Source organism: Conger conger, chromosome 6 (genome assembly GCF_963514075.1).
Source record: "Conger conger chromosome 6, fConCon1.1, whole genome shotgun sequence".
Classification (NCBI taxonomy): domain Eukaryota; kingdom Metazoa; phylum Chordata; class Actinopteri; order Anguilliformes; family Congridae; genus Conger; species Conger conger.
The window spans coordinates 11,978,583-12,003,777 of record NC_083765.1 but is presented as its reverse complement, the minus strand read 5'-3'; the positions used below and the strand labels follow the sequence as shown (position 1 = coordinate 12,003,777).

Here is a 25,195-nt window from a genome sequence, read left to right as displayed (position 1 = left end):
CCTATATTGGTGGCACATTTAATTGGCTGAGAATCTTTTTGCGTCACCACAGTCACAAAGCATTCTGTGCTGTTCATGACCGGGTAATACAACGCTATATAGATATGCCCTATGACAGTGGCATTTGTTCTACATGTAACAAATGAGACTATTTTAGCCATGTAACATGTTGACATGTGGCTCATGCCCTTGTCATTGCAGCGGTCTGAGCACAGAGCCTGCCTGCCTGGGCCCTCTCCTGGGCCCATCCCCTGTGCTTGCAGCATCCACAATAAAACCAGCAGAGCAGGTAGTCTGTAGTCAGGTAGGGCAGAATAACAGAGAGAGAGAGAGAGAGAGAGAGAGAGGGAGCGACAGAGAGAGAAAGAGAGAGACAGAGAGAGAGAGGGAGACAGAGGGAGAGAGTGAGACAGACAGCGAGAGAGGGAGAAAGAGAGACAAGAGAGACATAGAAAGAGAGAGACAGAGAGAGATAGACAGAAAGAGAGTGAGAGAGAAAGCTGCAAGGCAGAGGGCAGGGTGTCTGTGATGAGGCAGAGCAGGCTTGCTTCTGTGCTGTGTTTAAGGAGTGCTGTGCAGGGCTGGGGGGCTTTCATTAACAGGTGTGCATTCAACAGGGACCGTGTCCTCTGTGAGCTAGCTTTTTCCTGCTGAATGATTTTAAGTTGAAGGTTATATTTTGTTTGCCTTGAGTCGACTTAATTAAGATGAATGTGACAACGAGAGTAATTGCTTGTTAAAGTCAGGAACAAATGTTACGTTTATTAAAATGATTTTGCAAAAGACAAATTACTGTTGACAAATGGCTGCATTCTACCAGCGTACTGTACTCCCCTCTGGCTAACATTTATTTTTGCTCCAGGAATGTTGAACATATTCCTTACTTTCTGTTAAAGCATTGGTCCTCACTCCAGGTCATAGAGAGCCTCAGGGTCTGCTGGCTTTCATTATTACTCAACACTTGAGTAGCACCACAGTTGATTTGATTACACAATCCACTCAGATTACCTGGTTTCTTGGGTCTGAATTGGTTGCTGATCTTAAGGAAAACAATTAAAACCAACACCACTGGTTTAATGTATTCCCTACTGACAGTACATCAGGTTTTCCTCTCAGTGACAAAGCAGGGGAATTAATTGGGTAAGGAGAGGCACCATGATGCCTCACACTGGCACTGATTCAGACAGTTGGACCTGACTCTGGTTCATGGGTGGCCAAGCTGGTCCAGCAAAGAGAGCCTCTGCTTAGTCTAATCAATGTCACTATGCTTTGGATAAAAGTGCCTGCAAAAAAATAGCACGTAAAATGTAATTAAAGAAGTTGTTTACGAAGTCATTGGCTGATTTTGGGGTGGGCAAAAACAACCAATATATCCTGTGGCTTTCCAGTAGAAGCGTTGGCCAAATTTTCTCTGCCTTAATGCTCTGTTAAAGACGTAAGATTGGGCATCATACTAGCAGGTCTGATCGGGAGGAGCATTGGGGTCTGCCACAGGGGTCTGCAATGGCCGGTCATTGCACAAGGGGAGAGAAGTTTAAACTTTCGCTTTAAGAAAAATAATAAAAACTGAAATACAGAACCAGGCTTTGTTGAAAAACTCCAAGGACACAGCTTAGTCTGTTCTTTCGGATGCCACAGAGCCCTGGAGTATCACAGCATTTCACACCTCTGTTTGCTGTTGCAGCAGCTATCGTAGCTTGTTCACACTAAAAAAATGACTCACACTGCAGTGGCAGTGTCCAAAAAGTGGCCATTGAGGTTAATGCATGTTTATCTATTCACACATTTGGATGCATTTCCTACAGCCCGCAGTGGAATGTGCTCACAATGGCTTTTAACTGCAGGTCTAAGCACGCTTCTCTTATTCTAAGCACTATATTATTCATGTCTGCTTTGAGAATTTTCACCCCGAGAAGTGAACGCACGCAACTGTGGTAACCCACTGGTAGAGAGAGAGAGAGAGAGAGAGAGAGAGAAATTGGTGGAAAAAAATGAATTTATTATAATTCTCCCCCAGTGCTGGTGCCTTCAGGGCACTTCTTTAGTGTCCAGCACAAACGAAAAACATTCCCTTCTCACACACGGGAATCGGATCACAAAAAACGGTAAAAGGAAACTAGAAAATAAGTCCGTGCTCAAAAAATTAGGGAATTTCAAAAAACGGTAACCGGTAAATTAGGGCGGACTTCAGGCGGCGGGGTTCACTTGCTCGTCTCCGCTGTGGGGCCGTGATCTCTCCGGGGTGTCCCGGCCTCGGGAGTCCGCTTCCCCCGCCTAGGCGTCTAGGAATTAAATGCACAGGTTAGTTGGCTTCTAGCCGGATGATCGGGTCTCCGCGGGTCTCCGCGGGTCTCCGCGGGTCTCCGCGGGTCTCCGCGGGTCTCCGCGGGTCTCCGCGGGTCTCCGCGGGTCTCCGCGGGTCTCCGCGGGTCTCCGCGGGTCTCCGCGGGTCTCCTCTCGTTCGCCCCTGAGCCCCGCTCTGCTCCCGAGTTCGCCCTTTTGTAGGGTGTTGCTCTCCCCTCCAACTCGGTGCAGCTGTGCCTGGTTAATTGCGAGAGGTTAGTGGCGTGCATTCCGCACGCGTTTCGGTGGTGCTAACCTTGGTGCTGATTCCTTGGTGCTCTCTCCAAGGTGCCGGTCCCTCAAATACGTCCACGGGAAATATTCCCCGCGAATTACTTTCCCCAGCTCCTGGCGCCGTCGCACAGCCCGCCCCTCTTCAGTGGTGTACTGATCCTTGATCGGGCCACCACACAACATATACTCACTGTGCACTTTATTAGGTAGACCTGTACACCAGCTTGTTAATGCAAATATTTAATCAGCCAATCATGTGGCAGCAACTAAAGGCATAAAAGCATGCAGACATGGTCAAGAAGTTCAGCTATTTTTCAGACCAAATGTGAGAATGCGGAAGAAATGTGATCTAAGTGACTTTGACCATGGAATGACAGGGTAGTTTGCATATCTCAGAAACTGCTGACTTCCTTGGATTTCCACACACAACAGTCTCTAGAATTTGCAAAGAATGGTGAGAAAAAAAATACAAATAAAATAAAATTATATTGCAGAAAATTCACATAAAACCCACTGCTTCACAATAGGTCTATTAAATGTATTGATTGCGTATTACTGTAATACGCATAGGATAGTAGGATCCTTTAATTATCTTATTTGAAGGCTCTGTCCTTGAAGTAACATGAATAGTCTGTTAGCTGAACTGACCCATTGCTTCCTGGCAGAGCTACTTCTCTTTATGGGGACAATGCTGACACTGTCAGAGTCACAAAGTGCCACAGTGCCTGCCTCACTGCCAAACTCTCATTTCATCTCAACCAAGAGCACTCTGGCGAGCTGTTGGCTGCTTCATCACGTCTTGTGCTGATTGGATTATTTGTGGTTTCCAGCCAACGTACCCCAGAGAGCTGATGATTATTATATTATCGTCTGGTATGAATAACACTTCATTCTACCAGACATGCTTGTTTGGTGTATTAATTCAAATCCTTTTCTTGTTGTGCTGGAAGAGTAATTTGTGGATATTGCTTGATATTTAGTTATTTTTACTTTCCACCACTTGTGCTTTGTTGTTTTTCAGTACCCAACCAATTTCTTTTACGCAGCCGAACAGAGCACATTTTAGCAGTGCCAAAACTATCTGAAAATGTGGTCCTCGTGGCCCACGGTGTGGGATGTCCCATTCTGACACAGAAATGAATTTTATTTCCACTGTAAGATTTAAGAGCACTGCTTCTCTCCTGTTATTGAATGTCAATGTATACCATCACCGCCAAAAGAAAATCAACTCCCATCCAACCGCGCGGTTCATAGAAAGTGCTTTATATTCTCATACAATATATTCTATAATATTCTCTCGCTGTACTCCTGTGAATATCCCCCAGAGCAAAATAACTAGATTATAAATCTGTGGATGAGACCTGTGTTTTTACGAATATCACTCATTCTCGATGAGTGCCGACGTAATGCGAGTGACAGGTGAAAAGGAGCTGTTGAGTCGCAGGTGAAGAGCGGCTTCACATCACAGCTGCCTGTGAACTTCAGGTGACCCACATTTCAGTACCATAACAACGTATCATCTCCCACTGATGCAACACAGCTCGCAGAGATTGGGCAAGCAGAGAAGACAAACAGATGTTAGCTTTCATGTTTGTTCATTTTTGAGTTCTAAACAGTTGGGAGGATGATGGCAGGGACTTGGGATTGACCTCATTTTTCTCTGGCACCAGGAGAAAACTTGAAACTGCCTATTGTGTGGCTTACCTGCACAGACGGCTGTCTTCAGACCTTCTAAAGGAAAATGCCATGTTTTTGTAGGTAGAAAGTGGGAATATCATTTTCTCTTTTCACAATTAATAATTTGACTTCATTGGTTTCTCCACCAAAACAAATTAAAATCCCAGAGACTAACTATATATATATATAAATATATATATATATATTTTTATAAATGCTTTGCCATAATAAGGAAAGCCATGTTATTGCACTTCTTTACAGTTGATTATACCCATATCTCAATACTGAGTATACTTTTTCAAAACTCTTAGTACAGTTCTCAATACCAACATGCAGTTCAGCACAACAGTTAATCTTGCACAGAAATTACACTGAGACCAAACCACAGTTCATTCTACCATAACACTGAGCACAGTTGTCAACCAACAAGATCACTTTCTCACTTAAACAGAATGACCGAAAAACACTAACAAGATGTGGCAATACAAGATGCATATTTTTTCTTTTCTTTTTTTTAACGTAAGCCCAAGATTGAAATACAAAACAGGAACGGTACTTTGTATGCAATGTACATTATATTTTAAAGGAATTAATCACTAATTCAGGAATATTCCTCAATTTACTTTATTTTTGCCATGCATACTTTATATATAGAATATGTACTCATAAACACTGTATGTACATCAATGCTAGTCAACCTGGTCCTCTGGATTGGGCCACAATTTCTCATCTATATCACGCCTTATATTGTCTCTTGCCATACACATGGGGGAAAAAAAACTCTTTGAATGCCTGATCCATCCCAGGCAATCTTCTGCAGATTCCTGGCATGCAGCATTCATTGCATTCAGCAGGGCCATCTGATCATGACGACGGTGGTCATATACCTTCCACCTCTGATGGACTGCTATTACACATACCAGTAATTGGCCAATACAGTCTGTATTGTATGGGCCATGTACTGGTATGTGCAACAGCAGTCCATCGAAGGATATTGCTGCACACATTGTTGCAGTATGTTGGCTCCCCTCTGACCTGGATCATCCACTGTTGCTTTTTGTGCATGTGTGTATCTGTGTGTGTGTGTGTGTGTGTGTGTGTGGGTGCTGTATGTGTGTGGGCCCAAGTTGACACGAGAGAGGTTTTCATTTTCATAGAGCTATGTGTGTTGTCTCTGGAGGATTTCAGGATGTTTGAGAGATGGCAGCCAGTTTATTGGGTTTTGTGTTAGGTGGGGGAGTTGTGTGGGAGGAGAAAGTACCGAAATTGAATGTCACCATAGATGCAGTACTTTATGATGCCGCCATATGTCCTGTTGGTGTCCACCCTGCATCACAGGTTAGTGTAGTTCCACACTCTACATCACAGGTTAGTGTAGTTCCACCCTGCATCACAGGTTAGTGTAGTTCCACACTCTACATCACAGGTTAGTGTAGTTCCACACTCTACATCACAGGTTAGTGTAGTTCCACTCTACATCACAGGTTAGTGTAGTTCCACACTCTACATCACAGGTTAGTGTAGTTCCACCCTGCATCACAGGTTAGTGTAGTTCCACACTCTACATCACAGGGTAGTGTAGTTCCACACTCTACATCACAGGGTAGTGTAGTTCCACACTCTACATCACAGGGTAGTGTAGTTCCACACTCTACATCACAGGTTAGTGTAGTTCCACACTCTACATCACAGGTTAGTGTAGTTCCACACTCTACATCACAGGGTAGTGTAGTTCCACACCCTGCATCACAGGTTAGTGTAGTTCCACACTCTACATCACAGGTTAGTGTAGTTCCACCCTGCATCACAGGTTAGTGTAGTTCCACACTCTACATCACAGGTTAGTGTAGTTCCACACTCTACATCACAGGTTAGTGTAGTTCCACTCTACATCACAGGTTAGTGTAGTTCCACACTCTACATCACAGGTTAGTGTAGTTCCACCCTGCATCACAGGTTAGTGTAGTTCCACACTCTACATCACAGGGTAGTGTAGTTCCACACTCTACATCACAGGGTAGTGTAGTTCCACACTCTACATCACAGGGTAGTGTAGTTCCACACTCTACATCACAGGTTAGTGTAGTTCCACACTCTACATCACAGGTTAGTGTAGTTCCACACTCTACATCACAGGGTAGTGTAGTTCCACACTCTACATCACAGGGTAGTGTAGTTCCACACTCTACATCACAGGTTAGTGTAGTTCCACACCCTGCATCACAGGTTAGTGTAGTTCCACACTCTACATCACAGGTTAGTGTAGTTCCACCCTGCATCACAGGTTAGTGTAGTTCCACACTCTACATCACAGGTTAGTGTAGTTCCACACTCTACATCACAGGTTAGTGTAGTTCCACTCTACATCACAGGTTAGTGTAGTTCCACACTCTACATCACAGGTTAGTGTAGTTCCACCCTGCATCACAGGTTAGTGTAGTTCCACACTCTACATCACAGGGTAGTGTAGTTCCACACTCTACATCACAGGGTAGTGTAGTTCCACACTCTACATCACAGGGTAGTGTAGTTCCACACTCTACATCACAGGTTAGTGTAGTTCCACACTCTACATCACAGGTTAGTGTAGTTCCACACTCTACATCACAGGGTAGTGTAGTTCCACACTCTACATCACAGGGTAGTGTAGTTCCACACTCTACATCACAGGTTAGTGTAGTTCCACACTCTGCATCACAGGTTAGTGAAGTGCTACACCCAGCATCACAGGACAATTTATTGTGACAGTGTACCATAATGGCTAGGTAACTGGGGTTTAAGGTTCAAATCTCAGTTGAGGATTTACCATAGCAAATAAATTTTTATACATACTAAAATATAAGTGAACTGTAAGCCTTGTGAGTCGCAGTGGGTAAATGTCTGTGAAATGCCTTATAAAAGCAGTGGTATGCCCTGCCTCATTGGGCTCTGTGCTGAAATGTCTCCCCATTTGGAGTGCTGGGCCGGCTGGCGGCTTGTCGTTCATAGCCCATTGGCAGTGCAGTGTAAAATAACTGCTCTTGAAGTGTGGGACAGATTTCATCCTCGAGGGACAGTAAAAGTTATATCTGAACTGTGAATATGGTTATTGGCCTGTGACTGGGAGTGGAGTTTAGCTTCTTAGACCTTTGAAACACAGCTGGTGTGCTTTGTGGCCTGCCTCTCCGCAAAGCAGACTCCATTTCGCGTTCTTGCTGTCTTCCTTTAAAATATAACCTGTCCCATGCTGCCCCGGACCCCAGGAGCCCGGAACTGCTGTTGACACATAAAATGCTCAGAGTCTCTGGTCTCTTTGACGCTGAGTGGGATGTTCCTCATGCAGGATTCTCCCTGATGCTTCTTCCACAGTACAAGGGCCAGGCAAACCTCCATGTGTTTGAAGACTGGTGCGGCAGCTCTGTGTCTCAGCTCAGAAAAAACATCCACTTTCCCCTGTATCCTCATGTAAGTAGCACATTAAAATATGCGTGTCTGTTTCTGAATATAGAGTATAGAAAGGTCATTTTTAAATCATCGAGAAATCTTGAAATCAACTGCCATACTGAAACATACTGCAAAATCTTCACTGTACATCCTCAGAAAATGGTTAAAATAGGAACCCTGTTGTTCCATAGTAGAACCCTATCTAGTTAAATGTCTTTTTGGGGGTAAAATGGTTCTTTGTATGCGTGCTTTCACAATTCACACCTTTGATAATGGCCCATAAATACCTAAAAAGTGGCCTTTCAGAACCCTTTTGTCTAAGAGTGTGTGTTACCGTGCATGTTTTTTTATGCTCTATGCACATCCGTATTTGGTGCATGATATTTGGGTGTGTGTTTTTTTTATTACAGAGCAGAACCACTGTGAAGAAACTGGCAGTGGCTCCAAAATGGAAAAACTACGGCCTGAGAATTTTTGGCTTCATCCACCCTTACAGAGATGGTGAGAGATCACATCCACCATCACAGTCTCTGTGTGCATTCAATATCTCTGTTCACATCCACCATCAGTGTCTATATGTGCAGTCAATATCTCTGATCACATCCACCATCAGTGTCTATATGTGCAGTCAATATCTCTGATCACATCCACCATCAGTGTCTATATGTGCAGTCAATATCTCTGATCACATCCACCATCAGTGTCTATATGTGCGTTCAATATCTCTGATCACATCCAGGATGAAACCATCCACAAGCCTCACGGCCACATCCAGTAACACTGATTAAATGCTGAATCTTACCTGCAGGAGATTTCCAGTTTGCTGTGGCCTCTGATGACAACTCTGAGTTCTGGCTGAGCCCAGATGACAGCCCGCTCAACGCCCGGCTGCTGGTGTACGTGGGGCGTGTAAGTTTGGCAGCCAAGTCTGCCTTCAATCTGCCATTAAACCTATAAGTTAAAATATCTATCAGTAGTTAATGATCAAAATGTCAGCACTATATCGCTCATTCTGCACATTAATCTATCCATCAATCTCATTGCATATAATCCTTCAGACTCAAGCTGCCACAGAGCACCTCTGAGAAAGTGGAAGAAAGACTACAGGCGATTAGGGTTGCATTCCTAATTATGTTATCTCACAATGTAATTTGCTGGCCAGGCTACATTTACTCCATTTTGAATTAGAGAGCTGAGAGCTTGGAGATACCAAGGTGATGATGCTGTGTGTATTCACTCTAAAGGACCTGTTAGCATAGCGGCTGAGACACGCACGCGTGTATGCCTGCTAATCATGGAACCAGCTCTCCTTCTGCATTAGACCGCTGACTCTTCATGGAGGGGTTAAATAATGAATGTTCTCTGGTACAGCACATATGCTTTAATTTTTAACAGGTTCACAGATAACATAGCAAACCACTGAGGCGTGTATGCAACGGTATGTAAATGTATTGAGCTATGACATAAAACATGAGTTTGAATTTAAGTGCGTGATCGCAAGGTCAGCTACATACATATATCTTGTGTGTAATTTTCATAGGGTAGTGTAGACGGAGCTAATGGCCATCCCAGCAGTCTTAACAGTGCCATATGTGGAGGCGTTGCGTGGAGAGGCCTTACGCTGCGGGTTACGTGCTCAGTCGTGTGTGGCTTCCTGGAGCAGTGGTGAGACGGCGTCACGCTCCGTTAGGGGTTACACGCTCCGTGCAGTGCAGGGAGCAGAGGTGCGGTTTCTGGACACGCGGTGCAGGACGGGACAGGAAGCTGACCGGCTGTGAGCCCTCAACAGCAGCTGTCTCAGCACTATGGGGACAATGGAGAGAGCGGTCAGGTGGATGTGAGAGAGAGGCCAATGCACCCAACTTTCCCCTTTCTCCAGTGAGAACACTGTCGTGCGAGACCAGCAGGAACACATGGCCCACAGTATGTGAATTAGGAGAAAGTGCACACGCCCCAGGTGCACTTGCTCCTTCATTGGCTGTGGATGGCGTAGCAGCAAAGAAACCACTAACATAGGAAGCACCATGTGGATACCAATGCTGGACTTGTATGATGTAATACTTGTGAATATTCTTGTGTCATTGTACATGATTCTGCTCATGTTCAGTGTGACAAAGCTATGACAAAAGTCATTACTTTACCTATGTAATGATTTAATAAGAATGTAATATGAGAATATTACAAAAATGTATTATTATTATTTTTAATACAAAGGGGAACTGCATGGTTTTCACAGAAGGACCTCAACCCAGCTTTGTATAAAATGGCCTCCCCTACGCACCTGCTTTTAGCACTTATCGATTGCAATCGCCTTAATCAGTCTTGGATTCTGAGACTATTACCACTTAGACTGGAGGTAAAGGTAGACTGGAATTATAACTGTTAAACAGAAGGTTCCCTTATGACATTTAAAAGCATTTCAGTCATTAAACAAATTCACGGCGAGGAGGCCTTCATCTTCACATTAAGTCTTTATAAATGTGACGCTCAAGGGCAGACTAAGCCGTGGTGATTCATATTAAATGTAAACGTAAGGGAAAGGGTACAGGAAGTGGTAAAAGCAGTCAGCAGTAATACACTGCACTTAGACTGCTGCAAAGCTTGCTGGGAATTGCATATCATGGATGGGGTCAGAAGGCTCCACCAAGGACTTTAATGGAAATCTGAGGCCTGCCAATAGCTAATTACAGTGTCACTAATCACTAATTACAGTTAGACTAATTACTTATTACAGTCTTGCCACTGAGTTCCGATCACAGACTCTCCTGGGCCAAGTGCTGTTTGTGTTAAATGCACTTGGCTCCAGGGTCAAAAGGCCTTTGTGTTGGTGTTATGTCACACACGGTCTGCAGTGCACAGGGCCAGCATATTCAATTACTCTGAAGTGGAAGTGTTCACAGGACCCATGCCGATGCCAAAGAGTGTCAGCAGTCATCACTTAAATCTGCAGCTCACATGCCTCGCGTTGCTAGGAGATCCTTCCCTTGAACGTAGATCTTTAGCGAGGGTACATGCAACAGAAAACACACATAGCCTTCTCCATACCAGACACAATCAAGAATCCCCTGTCTCGTACGCATTGTAAAGTATGTGTACTGCAAATGTAGTTTGTGATTAAGGCTTGATTACTGTGCACATACAGTGCAGTATGATTGCCTGTGAGGAGATGTAGGCACACACTGAAAGGTTGGATATTCCTCTTTCTAGTGTGCTCCTCCAGTCCCAAGTGACCAGAGATTATCAGATGAACCAAGAGGGAGAGAGGGAAGAGAGGGAGAGAGGGAGGGGATTCCGCCATTACGGCTCTAATCCTGCGCTTCAGTGCCTTTCATCCTGCCAGCGATGCATTGAGGAGAAATGAGTTTTCACGGCGCACGCTGAATTCTTCACAGTGTGGAGAACGGGCGCTTCTCTTGGTCAGCACACTCGGGAGTGTGTGGGTGTGTGCCCACAGAAGGCACAAGTTGTTTAGTGACATCATCAGTCATCACAATCCATATCTGCTACAATCACAGCTTCACACCTGTCCCAAGCACCGCAATAGGGCTCTCCCTTCTCTGTAATTACCCCAGGTCCTTATTGACTGAGAGTTTGTTGTGAAACGTGACTCATGCATCTAAATTCAGCTGATTTCTGACATCTAATTTCATTTGAAACAACCTTGTGCTTCATGCAGCTGAGAACAGCAGCTTCGATTCTGAAGAACACTTGTTCTACAGATGTTTTTTTATTTTTTTTATCACAAATGTTTAAATAATTACACGTGCTCTGAAAGATCGTGTTTCGGCTGGCTATTAAGAGAGGCATTACCAGATGCTGCCGAGATCAGAGGAGGTAATAACAATGTTAACCTGAATGAAAATGTGTTTAGCTGCTCAGTCTCAAATGCCTGTCCTGGAGTGCGGCAGTCTGCTGCCTTCCAATCAGCAGTCAGCTGACTCTTCAGCCAATCCCTGACTTAAATGAGGCACTTAAGCACAGGGACACATCGAAAGCCAGCAGACACTGCGACCCTTCATGGAGTGAGTTTTAAAAAACGCAGTCCTGCCTGGCAGGCTGGTGAAGATTCTCATAAATCGGCAGCTGGAAACCAACGCTACAGGAACACGTCCACTCTTAGTAGTCACTGCAGCCTGGCTCAAATGCACTAACTTTCCTATGGATAATTAAGCAATAACTACATCAACTCATATCTAAGTAACATATCAATCTTCACCATTTTGTTGTTGATCGTCAGGGGGTACAGTTACCCTGGAAATATATTGTAATATAATGTTACTGTAAATCAAACTGAGTATGATCCCCAGGGAATGTATACACAAGAGTTAATTCAATCTAAGTGTACTCAAGCTTTATCTTGTAATCTGAATAACTTTATATTTTAAATGCTGACATACATATTATGCATAATATTATTCATTAATTTCAGTAACTACCGGAAATAATATAGCAGTTGCTGAAATGTATTACACAGAGTTAAAGGCAATTCCGCATATACTGTAAACTGAATACTAAATACCCTTAAGTTTTACAAATAACTCGTTTGTTTTTATGTTTGCCTTTTCGGAGATTCTGACACCTTCAGGCACAGTTTTTGAGTTTGGAAATGTTATTTATTAGCAGGATAAGCCCCTTCAGATGTGACATACAACCCACACTCTCTTCTACTGAAAGCGATCCTGGATTCTGGTTTTAATCATATACCATTGATTGGGTTGATCAGAGCTTTTTGTTTGTGTCTTGTAACGGTGAGAGAGAGTTGACCAAAGGTGGCAGGATTGTACCATATAAACATATGATACAGTTACAGTATGTGACTGCCTTGTGATTATTATGAATTGCACACAAACTTAAATATATATACAGTGGGCTCCAGAATTATTGGCACCCTTGACAAATATGCACAGAAAATGCTGTAAACTGACTGTAAACAGTTATTGACATACAGATACTGAGCACATGTGCAGGCGTACGGTCTGTAACAGGTTGTCAGGTTGCTTCATTAGCCTGTGATGTGTGTTCCAGCGAGGGTCAGAGTGGACTGCTCCAGGGGAGTTCAGCAAGTTCAGGTCCCAGAGCTCCAAGTCCATCCAGTAAGTACCCTTATTTACTTATTTATTTTATTTATCAGGGACAGTGCACATTAATCAACATTTTCAGTTGCCACATCATTTTCATCTGTAGTCCCTAATCTGCATGTCTTTGGCCTGTGGGAGGACCCAGAGGAATGGGGAGAGCATACAGAGAGAGAGAGAGAGAGAGAGAGAGAGAGAGAGAGAGAGCGAGATAGATGTAAGGATAGCTGAGAGAGAGAGAGAGAGAGAGAGAGAGATGACTAAATTACTAAATGACCAAATGACTAAATGAAAATGAGAGAGAGAGAGAGAGGCAGAGAGAAGGAGAGAGAGAGCTTTGGGATTGATGAGCAGAGGACAGCAAAAGGAAAAGAGTGAATGGACCTCTTTGTTGACTCCAGCAGAAAACGCTCATCTGATTACAATCACAGTCTTTATGTCTGAACTGGCCTCAATTCAGGACTATTTGTGCTTACCAAATATTCTTCACTTTCAACACAAACGCCATTTAACAAGTTCTTCGTGCTGAGTTTTAAACTGAACAGACTGTTGTTAAAAATCCCAAAAAACAATTTAAAGGGATACACATATACCTGGTAACCCCCAACTCATGCTTGTTATTCTTTCACGTAGCAGAACTAACATTGCTGCCATCTGGAGCTATTCATGAAGGTAGCAGAGTTAGCATGTATCCCGTAGATAGGGTGAGGATAATCTTGATCCCACTGATGGCACATCTTAAATAAATGGTTTTATTCAGTGATTTCACATTCAAGATCTGTTATCTATTCTAAAATAATTGCCTAATGGGTAAGTGCAAAAACAAGAATATCATTCCTCAAAAAATGCTATGCCAGAATCCAGATGGATCATTTGGACAGTCAAAGAGACACACTGTAGTGAACCATTATTTTAACGAGGGACGATTGATCAGTAAAGACATTATGCTCTCAAACAGTTGTGTTTGAAAGTTATTTAAAGTTACAAGTGTTTATTATACTGACTTTGGCCCATGTATTGAATAGGATAAATGAATAGGACTAATATGCAAACTGAATTACACATTTTCCAACATGCTTGGAAAAATGTTTGTTTTAATGAAATGTTACATTATTTTGACCAACAGATCCAAAGACTGCAAATCCAGATTCTGTAATCCTGATCTTGTGGTATGTGGATCAGAATGATCCTATCTGAAAAATCTTTAAAAAAAAAACTGGGACAAAACCTGCAAGATCAATTTTATCTGGGATAGCAAAAAAAAAAAATGGATTTCAAAATCCAGATAATTCTAGTTTCAAAGTTTTGAAATACGGGCCCTGACAGCATGTACTGTAGCTGCAAAGATCCACAACACAAGCTTTAAAAATATGTTCAGCAGAAACATGCTTGAGCCCGACCTTGAAGGGCCATTGCTAATGAGCTGCTGTCTGTTTTCAGAATCACTCGTGAGTCTTTGGGGAATCAGCATGTTTATCTTTGTCCTGCGTATCAGTTCATCAGCACTTGGCTGGGTGGTTTTACTGACTGAGATGCCAAACAAAGTGATGTGGTTGTAATGGGGCACGCTTAGTGGAGAGTAACACCATTCCTCATTTCTCCGTGTGATATTGTTCACTTTAATCTTCCCCTCAAAGTGAGAATTCAGTCAGGGAGGTTGATTGGCCTGGTTCAGGTTTACAAGCGTGTAGTGCTGAATAATTCACAGCCACTGTCATCTTTTGAAGATTGTGTTAGAATATTTTATCACAGTGAAATGGTGAACAATTTTAGAAGCAAAGACAATTGGCTCACTGTTTCTCTTTTTGCGTGAAATGTCAGGTTCACAAAAAACTTTCAACATTATTGCACTGCTTCAATACAATAATTGTGTGTTCTTTGCAGTTTACCCTATACTACTCAAGCTCTACTTTGGTACTGGTGCTTGAGTAGTATAGGGTAGCACTGAGTCCAGTTAGCACTGAAATGTGATGCACTCTGATGCACGTGCACACACACACACGCACATGCACACACACACACACGTGCACGCATGCACACACACGCACACACACATGCACATGCACATGCACACACACACACACACACACAAGGCAGGACTCATCCCCACCTGCAGCAGTTTCTCAGGCTCTGTGTGATTCTGATCTCCTGCTGCTTGCAGTTGCGTGGGATGGTACTCTTATGCTTTTGCAGAACACGTGCCACTGTCAGTCCTTTATTGGGATTGTTAGCTTGAAGGTTTAGAGGGAATGAATTCCTACAGTATCCTTTGATGAAAAAAGCAGATTCAATGTAGAAGTCATTCGGGACATGAAATTCACTTATGGGATAGCCTTTAATGAATGAATACAAATCCAAAGAACCGTGGGTAAAAATTCAGATGGCAGAATCTTTTAGGAAGCGTGCATGAGAGGGTGTATGTGTGTGTGTGTGTGTGTTTAACAGCCCTTTAATCCTTTATTTGTATTTACCTACTTTGAAATGTGCATTCTTCAGAGAGCGCTTCCACATTTGCGATCCAGTACATAGGCAGCAGCTGCAGGTTTTTCTCTCCCGCCCTCACTTCCTGCTCACATTTAAACAGTTCCTCTTTCCCTTTGTGTGCTGACGTTAAGCCTGCGGAGTGTGTGTTCTCACCTCTTTCTGTTAAGAACTTTAGGCAAACTGCCATTTGATGCCTCACACATCTTCGGCGAGTGAACCACTAGGGACCCCAGCTGCAGCTGTTCCCCAATTCCAAACCTGACCCTTTTTCCATCCTGTTCCCTGTCTTTCTGTGTGCTGCACAAGTCTTGCTGGTGTGCACATGTGTGTGATGGGGGCTTTCTGTAGGAGAATGTACTCTCTTTCTCTAAACTGACTGGCCTATACACCTGCTGTGATACTGAGCTCATTTGGATCTTTTGACCAGGAATCAGTGCCGACTGATCAGATCAAGGTCAAGGTCACCTTTGTCGAGTCCAAGACGAGTCCAAGACGGGGAAAATTGGGGTCGAGACCAAGTCAAGGCCGAGTCCCAATGATTCTCACTCACGAGACTGATTCTCTCGTACAGCTGATTCACGCGCACGTACAGTATGGATGCGTGACTTGCCTCTGACAACTCGTATTTCACCGGAATACCTGGCGTCTCTAACCTGCTTCTTGTCTCTCCTGAAGAGGTAGCGAAGAGTAGAGAACTGAGTTTTAGAGAAATGTGCTGAGGGTGGGGGGGCGGGGGGGGGGGGGGGGGGGGCAGGAATGCTGTTGTGATGGTGCAAGCCAAAGGCCCCGTCCTGTACCCTCTTGGTAACAGATTTTAATGTTTATTAAACAGCCTTGGACAGAATGGCCTGTGATAACAGGTAGGGTTTGACAGCTCTGTCTGTGCAGTGTAAATGTGCTGAAGTGGATCAGCTTTATGGTTGACTCAGCTGCTCTTTAAGGTAGAGTCAGAAAGAGCGCGTTAGAGTCCAGTGGGGAAGCGACCTGATCCATATTAACTTGATCAATTCTGATCAGTATTACAATGGCAGATACTGATGGAAATTAAACTGGCGAATGGTAACAGACATTCAAATGGCTGATGCTGACCAACATTTCAATGGAGAGACATGGAGGAATAACATCTGGTGTTTCTACTGAGAGCACTGAAACTGTTGACATTTTTGTCCAACAGGACTCAAGTGTGGGCTTGTATATGCATGTGTGTGTGTAGGTGTGTGTGTGTTGGAACCACCTACTTGCATCTTTGATCGATATTTGTAGTCAGCTGGTTGAGAGTTGTTTGTGTCTTGTATCTTGAGTCACTACAGAGATATCCCGGTCATGCAGTATGCCATAGTTGCCCCTAGTGTCCCCCATGCCAATATCACCTGTGCCACTGCTTCCCATCAACCATCAACAAGCTCAGCAGTGTTTGTCACTGACGTCGCTGACAAATATGCCCCAACAACCACCCCTCTGTCACCACAGATCTACATATGCTAGCCAAAATAATTGGCAACTGGGCCTGTCGGGAATTTTTTTACACAGCTGTGTAGATGTTGGGATGCTAACTGCTTTATTAACTCACATACCACACCTTTGTGGAAGGAATTTATTTTAATATGCTTTGTATGCCTCATTTATTCACGTCTTTGTTTATTTTCTTTATTTTTCGAGATGTACCTGTGCACAGTGTACATGTGGTGTAATGTCAATGCAACCTCCTGTTCACTTCCCTTGTTCATAATAATTTTACTTTTTTTGGTTCTACATTATGTCACCCTGTGCCCTACATTATGCAGGGAGGAAAACCCTGCACCCCAACTCTCTCTCAGTGACACCACCACCTCCCCCCCTTTCCACTGCACATCACAGACCATAAATGATACGCCCCCAGCATAATGCATTTCCGTTATAAACACTCAGCGCTGTGAGTGAGTGAAAGCAGCTTTGTGCAGTGCAGGAGTGCCCCTGGCTTTAATCTACAAAGTGTTTGCGTAGAGATACAGCTGATGCTAAGCCCTATGGCGCATACATGTGGGATAGTAACGTTTCAAAATAGCTGCTTAATGAAAAAGATGGACTGAGGCAGGCCCCGGAGGCAGTACACGATGACCGTTCTTTTTTAAAAGGCTTTTTTCAGCCACAGCCATTAGAGAAAGATGTCTCTCAATGAAAGAAGAAGTAAGGGTGCTGGGGGAGAGATAAACAAAATCATACTTTTTCTAGGAGTTTGAGAGAGAGACAGATAGAGAGAGAGAGAGAGAGAGAGAGAGAGAGAGAGAGAGAGAGAGAGAGAGAGAGAGAGAGGAGAGAAAGAGAGAGGGGGCAGGGAGAGAGCTCAGTTTTACCATACCTTTATTTAGCACGACCACACACCAAACACAAGGAAGAAGAGAAAGAGAGAGAGAGAGGGAGAGAGAGAGAGAGAAAGATATGATCTCTACAAATGAATCCTTAACGCTGCTGTAGCAGTTAATAATGATTCACCTCATGCACTCGCTGCTGGCTCTGGAAAGAGGTAGAGACGGATGTGATATTTTACCTGAAACAAATCCATTGAATGTGTCTTAACTGAGACATGTCTTGTGAGCAGGTATTATACTTTATAGTCACAGGTTGAATTGTAAAACTGAAAGAATATTTTAAATACTGGTTTTGGTGTATGTAGTGGTGTGTTTGTGTGTGCATGCGTGTGTGTGTTTGTGTGTGTGTGTGTGTGTGTGTGTGCATGTGTGTATGTGTTTGTGTGTGTGCATGCCTGCGTGTGTGTGTTTGTGTGTGTGTGTGTGCGTGCATGCATGCTTGAGTTATGTATTCCATGATCCATGTCCATGTGCCCAATGACTGGTAACTGGGTTTGGTTCTATAGTGTATATTTATGCACGTGTGTAGATTGCTGTGAATGTGTGATCATCCATGTCTGTTTTGCTTTGCTTCATAAGCCACCTTGATTAACTCTATTCCCTATTCCCTGCTGGCTGCTACTCAGACAAATGGCAAGGAGAGGATTAACTGATACTTTCAGAGATAACTTACTTATTAAAATATACCTTCCAGGCTTCTGCTAAGCCAAAATGAAGTTTTGAGGCAGACAACACCACGCAGACTTATACGAATATAGCACACAATTTCCCACAAACTCTCTTTCAATAAACAGCCTCCTCCCTCTCTCCATGGTTCTATCATTACATAGCCAGAGATTTTATTGTGAGGTCATTCCAGTTGTGAGGCGTGAGACAGAGGTCAGGGCACTTCTCTTCCTGAGCGAGTCAGCCCATCGGTGAAGGCAAGTGGGCCTTGGCTGAGCAGAAACAGTAGCTGCTTCATCCAAAGCGCTGTCCAATGGATGCTTCTCATTCACCCATTCATACACACACTCACACACCAACGGCGATTGGCTGCCATGGAAGGCACCAACCAGCTCGTCAGGAGCATTTGACGGTGAGGTGTCTTGCTCAGGGACACTTCGACACACCCAGGGCGGGATCGAAGCGGCGACCCTCCGACTGCCAGATAAATGCTCTTACCGCCTGAGCCAATGTTGCCCCTAATAAATACATACAGGTACCCTCTTTGATTTTAAAAGTATGGGAGGACACTGGGTCATGGAATTACGTGTAGGTCACGGGGAACAGGAATTATAGGGACTGCAGACCGTGATTAAATGTATCAAACGGATGCAAATGCCATCTGTCCGCCAGTCATGTCTTCCCTGGCTGCCCATTCCTATCTTTCGCTGAATTCCTCTTTTTCTCTCAAATCCTTTCATCACTCTCTGCCAATCTCTCTCACTCACCCTTTATTGTAAGAAGCCCAGAATCCCATTCTGGCTGAGTCAGTGGCACAGTATTGCTACTTTACTCTAAAGGGCAAAAATGCAATGAGAATCTGGATGGCTTCATTAGTATGTATAAGGTGATGTCTGCGTATGAATATGCATGAATGAAGCCACTCTATCAGGAACCTGCACAACAGATGGGTTTTATGGAATACCCACCCAAAATGTGCAGTAAAATTTATTTTATGTCGCTTTTGTACTTAACTGTGAGCAAAGTGGCATACTAACTGTTTTGTTGTATCACAGTTCTGTGATTGTATTGTTCCTGATAAACAAAGTGGTTGTTTGTAGGGAGGTTGGTCTCTTGACTTGATTTAGACAATAAATGTTCAGTTGTAGGAGTAAATTGCTTTTCAATTATCCTCCTGCGACCCAGCAGAAAAAAAAAAGAAGTATTTTAATTCCTTTTCATATTTTGCATGACAAAGCATGTTGCAGTGAATTTTTTTTGTTTAAAAATAAAGATTTTTTTTTTTTTTATGAATGTCCCTGTAGGGTTCAGCGTAGTAGCATATAATTGCGGTTATATTCATTGTGGTTATTGCCGTTATAGGACTGATGCTTGACTGAGGAAGAGCTCCAGGGTGGTCATGGCAATAAGATTGTTTTCATCACTTTACACTTTACATTCAAACAGACACCTTGTGTTCCACTGCTCTGTGTAAACTCAACATTCAAGCCTCTAGCATCTGTGTCCCTTCACACCCCTTGAAGACAGTGATTTTACAGCTGTACTCAACTTAATGCATTGAACCTAATGTATTAATGCCTGCTTATGAATCTCTCTCCCCCTTCTCTCTCTATCTCTCCCTCCCTCTCTCCATCCTTCTGCCCCTCTACCTCTCCCTCCTCCCTCTCTCTCTCTCTCTCTCTGTCTCTCTCTCTCTCTCCCCTCTCTCTCCCTGCAGTCTCATATCATCCAGACGATACTATTTTGAGATTCTGCATAAGCAAGATGACAAGGGCTCAGATCATGTGGAGGTTGGGGTAAGTCTGAAGATTTTCGGATGAGTAGCAGTGGATGCCCACTGTAGTCACTTTAATACTCAGCTGAGTCAAGAGTCTGCAGCTTTTCTTCATGTGAGAATAGCCCAGGTGTGTTATTAGGGAGCATACGGTGGCAGTAATTTGTGGAGAAATCACACCTGCGTGCTTTTACACATACAGCAGTCAGAGTGACTCACTCCTTTCCAATAGGGCAGAGTAAGTATTTCAAGCATAAGTGTGCTTTTCTGAATGTTTTTTGTGTTCTTTTAGGAAAATATATAAAAGAGGGCAGAGGCTTATCCGCTACTCCTGGCTAGTGCTCCACAGCGGATCTCCCACTTCCTCCTGCCGTTCTGCTGTCGTCTCTTGTTCCTCTTAGCGTAGCGCAGAATATATTTTGGCACAGGAGGTCCTGTAAGCCCACGCTCACATTCCAGAAGCACCGTGTTGCCATGGCACTGACGAAAATACTGTCGGCTCATATCCGCGTACATGTATGATTCTGTGTGTCTCTCCGCCTGGCGATGAGAGGGGTTTTTACGGACGAGAGTGCCCTAATGGGCGCACGCTCAGTCACAGATCGGCCATCCTCGTGCTGTGTGCTGCGTGAGGGCCGTCCATCAAAGACGGCGGCTTAAAGAACTTTAAAGAGCACTTTGTGCCCTGGGAAGAAAAATTTCCATTTCACTTGTTTTGGGGAAAGTACCATCAATGGTAATGACACAATTTATATTGTAGTCGTGATCATTATCGTCATTGCTGCTTTGCTGTAGCTGCAAACGTTATCCTTGCTCCTTTATTCACAGCTACATCATAATAGGAAACGGGATGAAAGGCAATTAAACTGTGCTGTAGGGAAACACTAACGAGCCAAACACAGCTCTAAGTCACTAACTGCTGCCTGAATGTCTTCTGTTCCGTGGTCCAGGTTTGATTTAGCGCTCTGATACATCCTAAAGCCTGACAGGCAGGGCAGATTTACTGTGGCTTGTCCGCAGGTCTTTTATCAGACAGCCGTAATAAATCTGAAAGGCCCAAATCTTCACTTTTTCGGAAGAAAGGCAGCACAGATTAGTCATGTCTCTCGCATTACGCTGTTCTAAAAGCCTCCTGAGATGTCTGATACCGAAAGCAATATCAGAAGAGAAGGTCTCCCTGAGCTTGCGGGGACTTTAAAGTATTTTGTTCAGTTGCTCTGAGCGGGATAAATGCCCGCAAGAAGCCCCCAGGAGATGTAAAGGGAGATCTGTGGCTTCTGTCCCTTCCTGTTTGTTCATCAATAATGGAGAAGGGCTACTGATGATCTGCATGCATCTGATATGCTGTGGGACACAGAGAGCTGCATTATGAGTAGTCTGTGTGTGTGTGTGTGTGTGTGTGTGGAGGGGGGGTGTTAGTGATAGGCATTTGGGAGCACAGGTGTTGTGGGGCACTCAAGTGTTCAGAGTTCAGACCATAGTGCTAGTGCATAGAGAAGATTTGGTGTCCGGAGAGGTCGCCTCCCTGCTGGCCCACCATGTCCAAACAAAGCCACCCCTGCTGAGGTTCAGCCACCAGCCTACCCTGGACGGGAGGACTGGTCTAAAGTAAACATGGCAGTTTTAATGCAGGATTAATGCAGTATAACAAGTATAAGTCGGCTGTTTTAGTGTTCACTGCCTGCCAAGCAGCACAAACACGGACTCAGATGCTGTCTTAACTGTACTACCCCAGGACCGTCCCTCTCCTTTACTGTAATAACCTAGAACTGACCATATAATTCTCTATAATATCCCAATACAAATTCACTGTAATAAGGCAGTACTGACCCTCTTATAAACTGTAGGAACCTTCCAATTGACTATAGTAACCCAGGATCAAACCTCTTAGCAAGATAACCCAGTACTGACCCTCTAAGGGGACTAGTCCAATACTGACCGTTCACCCAGCAACACTGCTGACCTCTGACAGCATACATGCAGTATGGGGCTGTAGCAGTTGTGAAAAATCTCTGGTGATACACCTTGATGGAGATCAGGCTATTTACTTTTGACAAATGCAAATATTCTACTTAACGCATGAATGAATTAGGACTGATGGGCTACGTTTTCAGGCATCTTCATGGATAGATCTGTCAGCTGCAGAGGGAGGGGGGGGGGGGGGGGGGTTTAGCCACCGCAAATACAGAAAATCATTCATTCAGATTCAGGTCTTGCATTAGCAAGCAAGGACACTCCACAGGGGTAGGCCATGCACCGTGTGAGACCAGTGAGGGGAATGGAGAGAGTGCGGAGGTCGAGAGGAACAACTATGTCGAGAAAAAGTTTACTTTGAAACAAACTTCCCATTCCTACTGCATTGAACGGAAGCGCCAATGGGAAGGTTTTACTCTTCATAAGAGAAACAGCAATAAGCATGCAGTCAGTTCAGTGCAGGGATTTGCCGAAATGAAAAGATGATGCAGGTTTTATTTTATTTATTTTGTTTATTTCATCAGGGAGGCCTCGGCGAGACTAGTTGTATATTTTTCAGGTGAGCTGTGTGTACAAAAAACAATAATAATACAACAAGAGACAAAGTACAAAATATAATACAAATGGATAAAAGGCAGAAAAGCAAACCAGCTACATTTGCCGTCTTCTGTAACCCAGCCCTCCACCAGCAGCTTGAATCTCCGTAAGCGCACGAATGTGTCCTGTCTTAAAGAGCACTGAAGTTTGTTCCACATGGAGGCTCCTCCACTCCATTTTGTCCTTGTTCAGTTTGTTTTATGAGCTGTTTTTACTTCAGTGCATGGATTTCTTCCCTCATTGTGGAGTGGTGGGGGGCCAGAGAACAGACTGTGTTCTGCTTCAGATAACTGGTTGTGCATGGGAGCAGAGCACTGCTCTTGGAGGGTAGTGCTCTCCAGCACCGCTACAGCGAGGGCGCTAATTGGATGAGAAATCTTTGTAGTTGTTCAGCTGTCAGAGGATCTGCCCACTGTTTCAACACACATCTGAGACGCATTCATCTGAAAAAACAAAAGGTGCTTTTTTTAGAGGCTGTGCAAGATTTCTTTGCCGTAGCAGCTTGCCGCAAGAACCTGTCTGTGTCTGAAGTAGTGCAGATCGAACAGCTTTGGGAAGATTACGGTTTTCTGTATATTATCCATTTATAGTCATTCTTACTTTTTATTTACTCGATTAATTATGACCCGGTTTGTTCTCTTTAGTTGCAGCATTTAATGTCAATATTCGTTCACAACTTTTGAAGACAATGTGTTCACATGGTTAAATTCATATTAAATTCAAATGAAAAAGCTGATGTTTGCTGTTATACTGTATGCTCTGTGGCATTATTGACTGCTGCAATGAGCTGGAGGAAATCAAAACTACTACTGTACTACTGTAGCTACAGTGAAACTCCGTAGTCATTTGATTGCATATGCATGCAGAAAGGATTCGTTTTTAAGATGGAAATGTAATATTTCCCCAATGCCATTGTTGCATTCTATTATCACTGTGTTCATGCTTCAGAGTGAAATGTATTGTGTGATAGAATTGTAGCATTTTTTAGTTGAGAGGGTTCTGCTTTGGTTTTTATGACACATGTAACGCCTAATAAAACAACACAAATTTCTCATCTGCTGCTCCTCAACTGCTCTCGTAGACAGTTAATTATGATTAATGAGTCGATCTAACTACAGCACTGCAGATACACTTTGTGTAATGATTTCCCACAACAGCAATTTGTTCTTTGAGCTGCTTGCAATCCTACATGTTATTCTGGCTAAGACAATGGTAGGGACCCCAAACTTCCATTATTGGATTGTCACAGTGTGACTTTAACATTGGCAGAATGTATTTTAGAGGTGGAGCATTTAGTACACGAACATGGCTTCGGTGCCACTGCATTTGGATTAGAAACGAAATATCCACCTCATGAATGCAACCAGTGCATGATGCAATATGCTCCCATTTGGCAGTGTTGTGACAGTGTGTGGTTTTGATGTGCGTGTGTACGCGCGTGTATGTATGCAAGTGTGTGTCTGTGTGTATGTGTGGGTGCATGAGGGGGTTGTCTCCCAGAGTCCACCGCTGGCCAACCCCCCCTCCTGTTTCTGATGGACACCTCTGGAGAAATGCGGCCAATGTCTGCTCCACTGATCTGATATTGTGCAGGAGTTGCATTTTTTGATCCCCCTGAAGGCAGACGTCACCTTGAGCAGAAGACTGCGGGTGAGATGGAGAGAATACTGAGTGCAGTGCACTGCCTCTGTCTGTGCAACCAACCCCATCTCACTGCCTCTGTGTAGCCAACCCCATCTCACTGCCTCTGTGCAGCCAAACCCATCTCACTGCCTCTCTGCAGCCAAACCCATCTCACTGCCTCTGTCTGTGTAGCCAAACCCATCTCACTGCCTCTGTCTGTGCAGCCAAACCCATCTCACTGCCTTTGTGCAGCCAAACCCATCTCACTGCCTCTGTGCAGCCAAACCCATCTCACTGCCTCTGTCTGTGCAGCCAAACCCATCTCACTGCCTCTGTCTGTGTAGCCAAACCCATCTCACTGCCTCTGTGCAGCCAAACCCATCTCACTGCCTCTGTGTAGCCAACCCCATCTCACTGCCTCTGTGCAGCCAAACCCATCTCACTGTCTCTGTCTGTGTAGCCAACCCCATCTCACTGCCTCTGTGCAGCCAAACCCATCTCACTGTCTCTGTCTGTGTAGCCAAACCCATCTCACTGCCTCTGTCTGTGCAGCCAAACCCATCTCACTGCCTCTGTGCAGCCAAACCCATCTCACTGCCTCTGTGTAGCCAACCCCATCTCACTGCCTCTGTCTGTGCAACCAAACCCATCTCACTGCCTCTGTGTAGCCAACCCCATCTCACTGCCTCTGTGCAGCCAAACCCATCTCACTGCCTCTCTGCAGCCAAACCCATCTCACTGCCTCTCTGCAGCCAAACCCATCTCACTGCCTCTCTGCAGCCAAACCCATCTCACTGCCTCTGTCTGTGTAGCCAAACCCATCTCACTGCCTCTGTCTGTGCAGCCAAACCCATCTCACTGCCTCTGTCTGTGTAGCCAAACCCATCTCACTGCCTCTGTCTGTGCAGCCAAACCCATCTCACTGCCTTTGTGCAGCCAAACCCATCTCACTGCCTCTGTCTGTGCAACCAAACCCA

General features: G+C 44.2%; 1 protein-coding gene across 1 annotated transcript in view; it reads left to right on the top strand.

Moving 5' to 3' along the window:
- Nucleotides 1-25,195, top strand: part of LOC133130568 (N-acetyl-beta-glucosaminyl-glycoprotein 4-beta-N-acetylgalactosaminyltransferase 1-like) — a 98,034-nt gene that overhangs the window by 55,717 nt on the left and 17,122 nt on the right. The window contains exons 5-9 of the mRNA XM_061245232.1: nt 7,603-7,698; nt 8,088-8,178; nt 8,486-8,586; nt 12,703-12,770; nt 19,968-20,046. Coding sequence (XP_061101216.1) covers nt 7,603-7,698; nt 8,088-8,178; nt 8,486-8,586; nt 12,703-12,770; nt 19,968-20,046 — 435 coding nt within the window. The remainder of the gene's footprint in view (nt 1-7,602; nt 7,699-8,087; nt 8,179-8,485; nt 8,587-12,702; nt 12,771-19,967; nt 20,047-25,195) is intronic.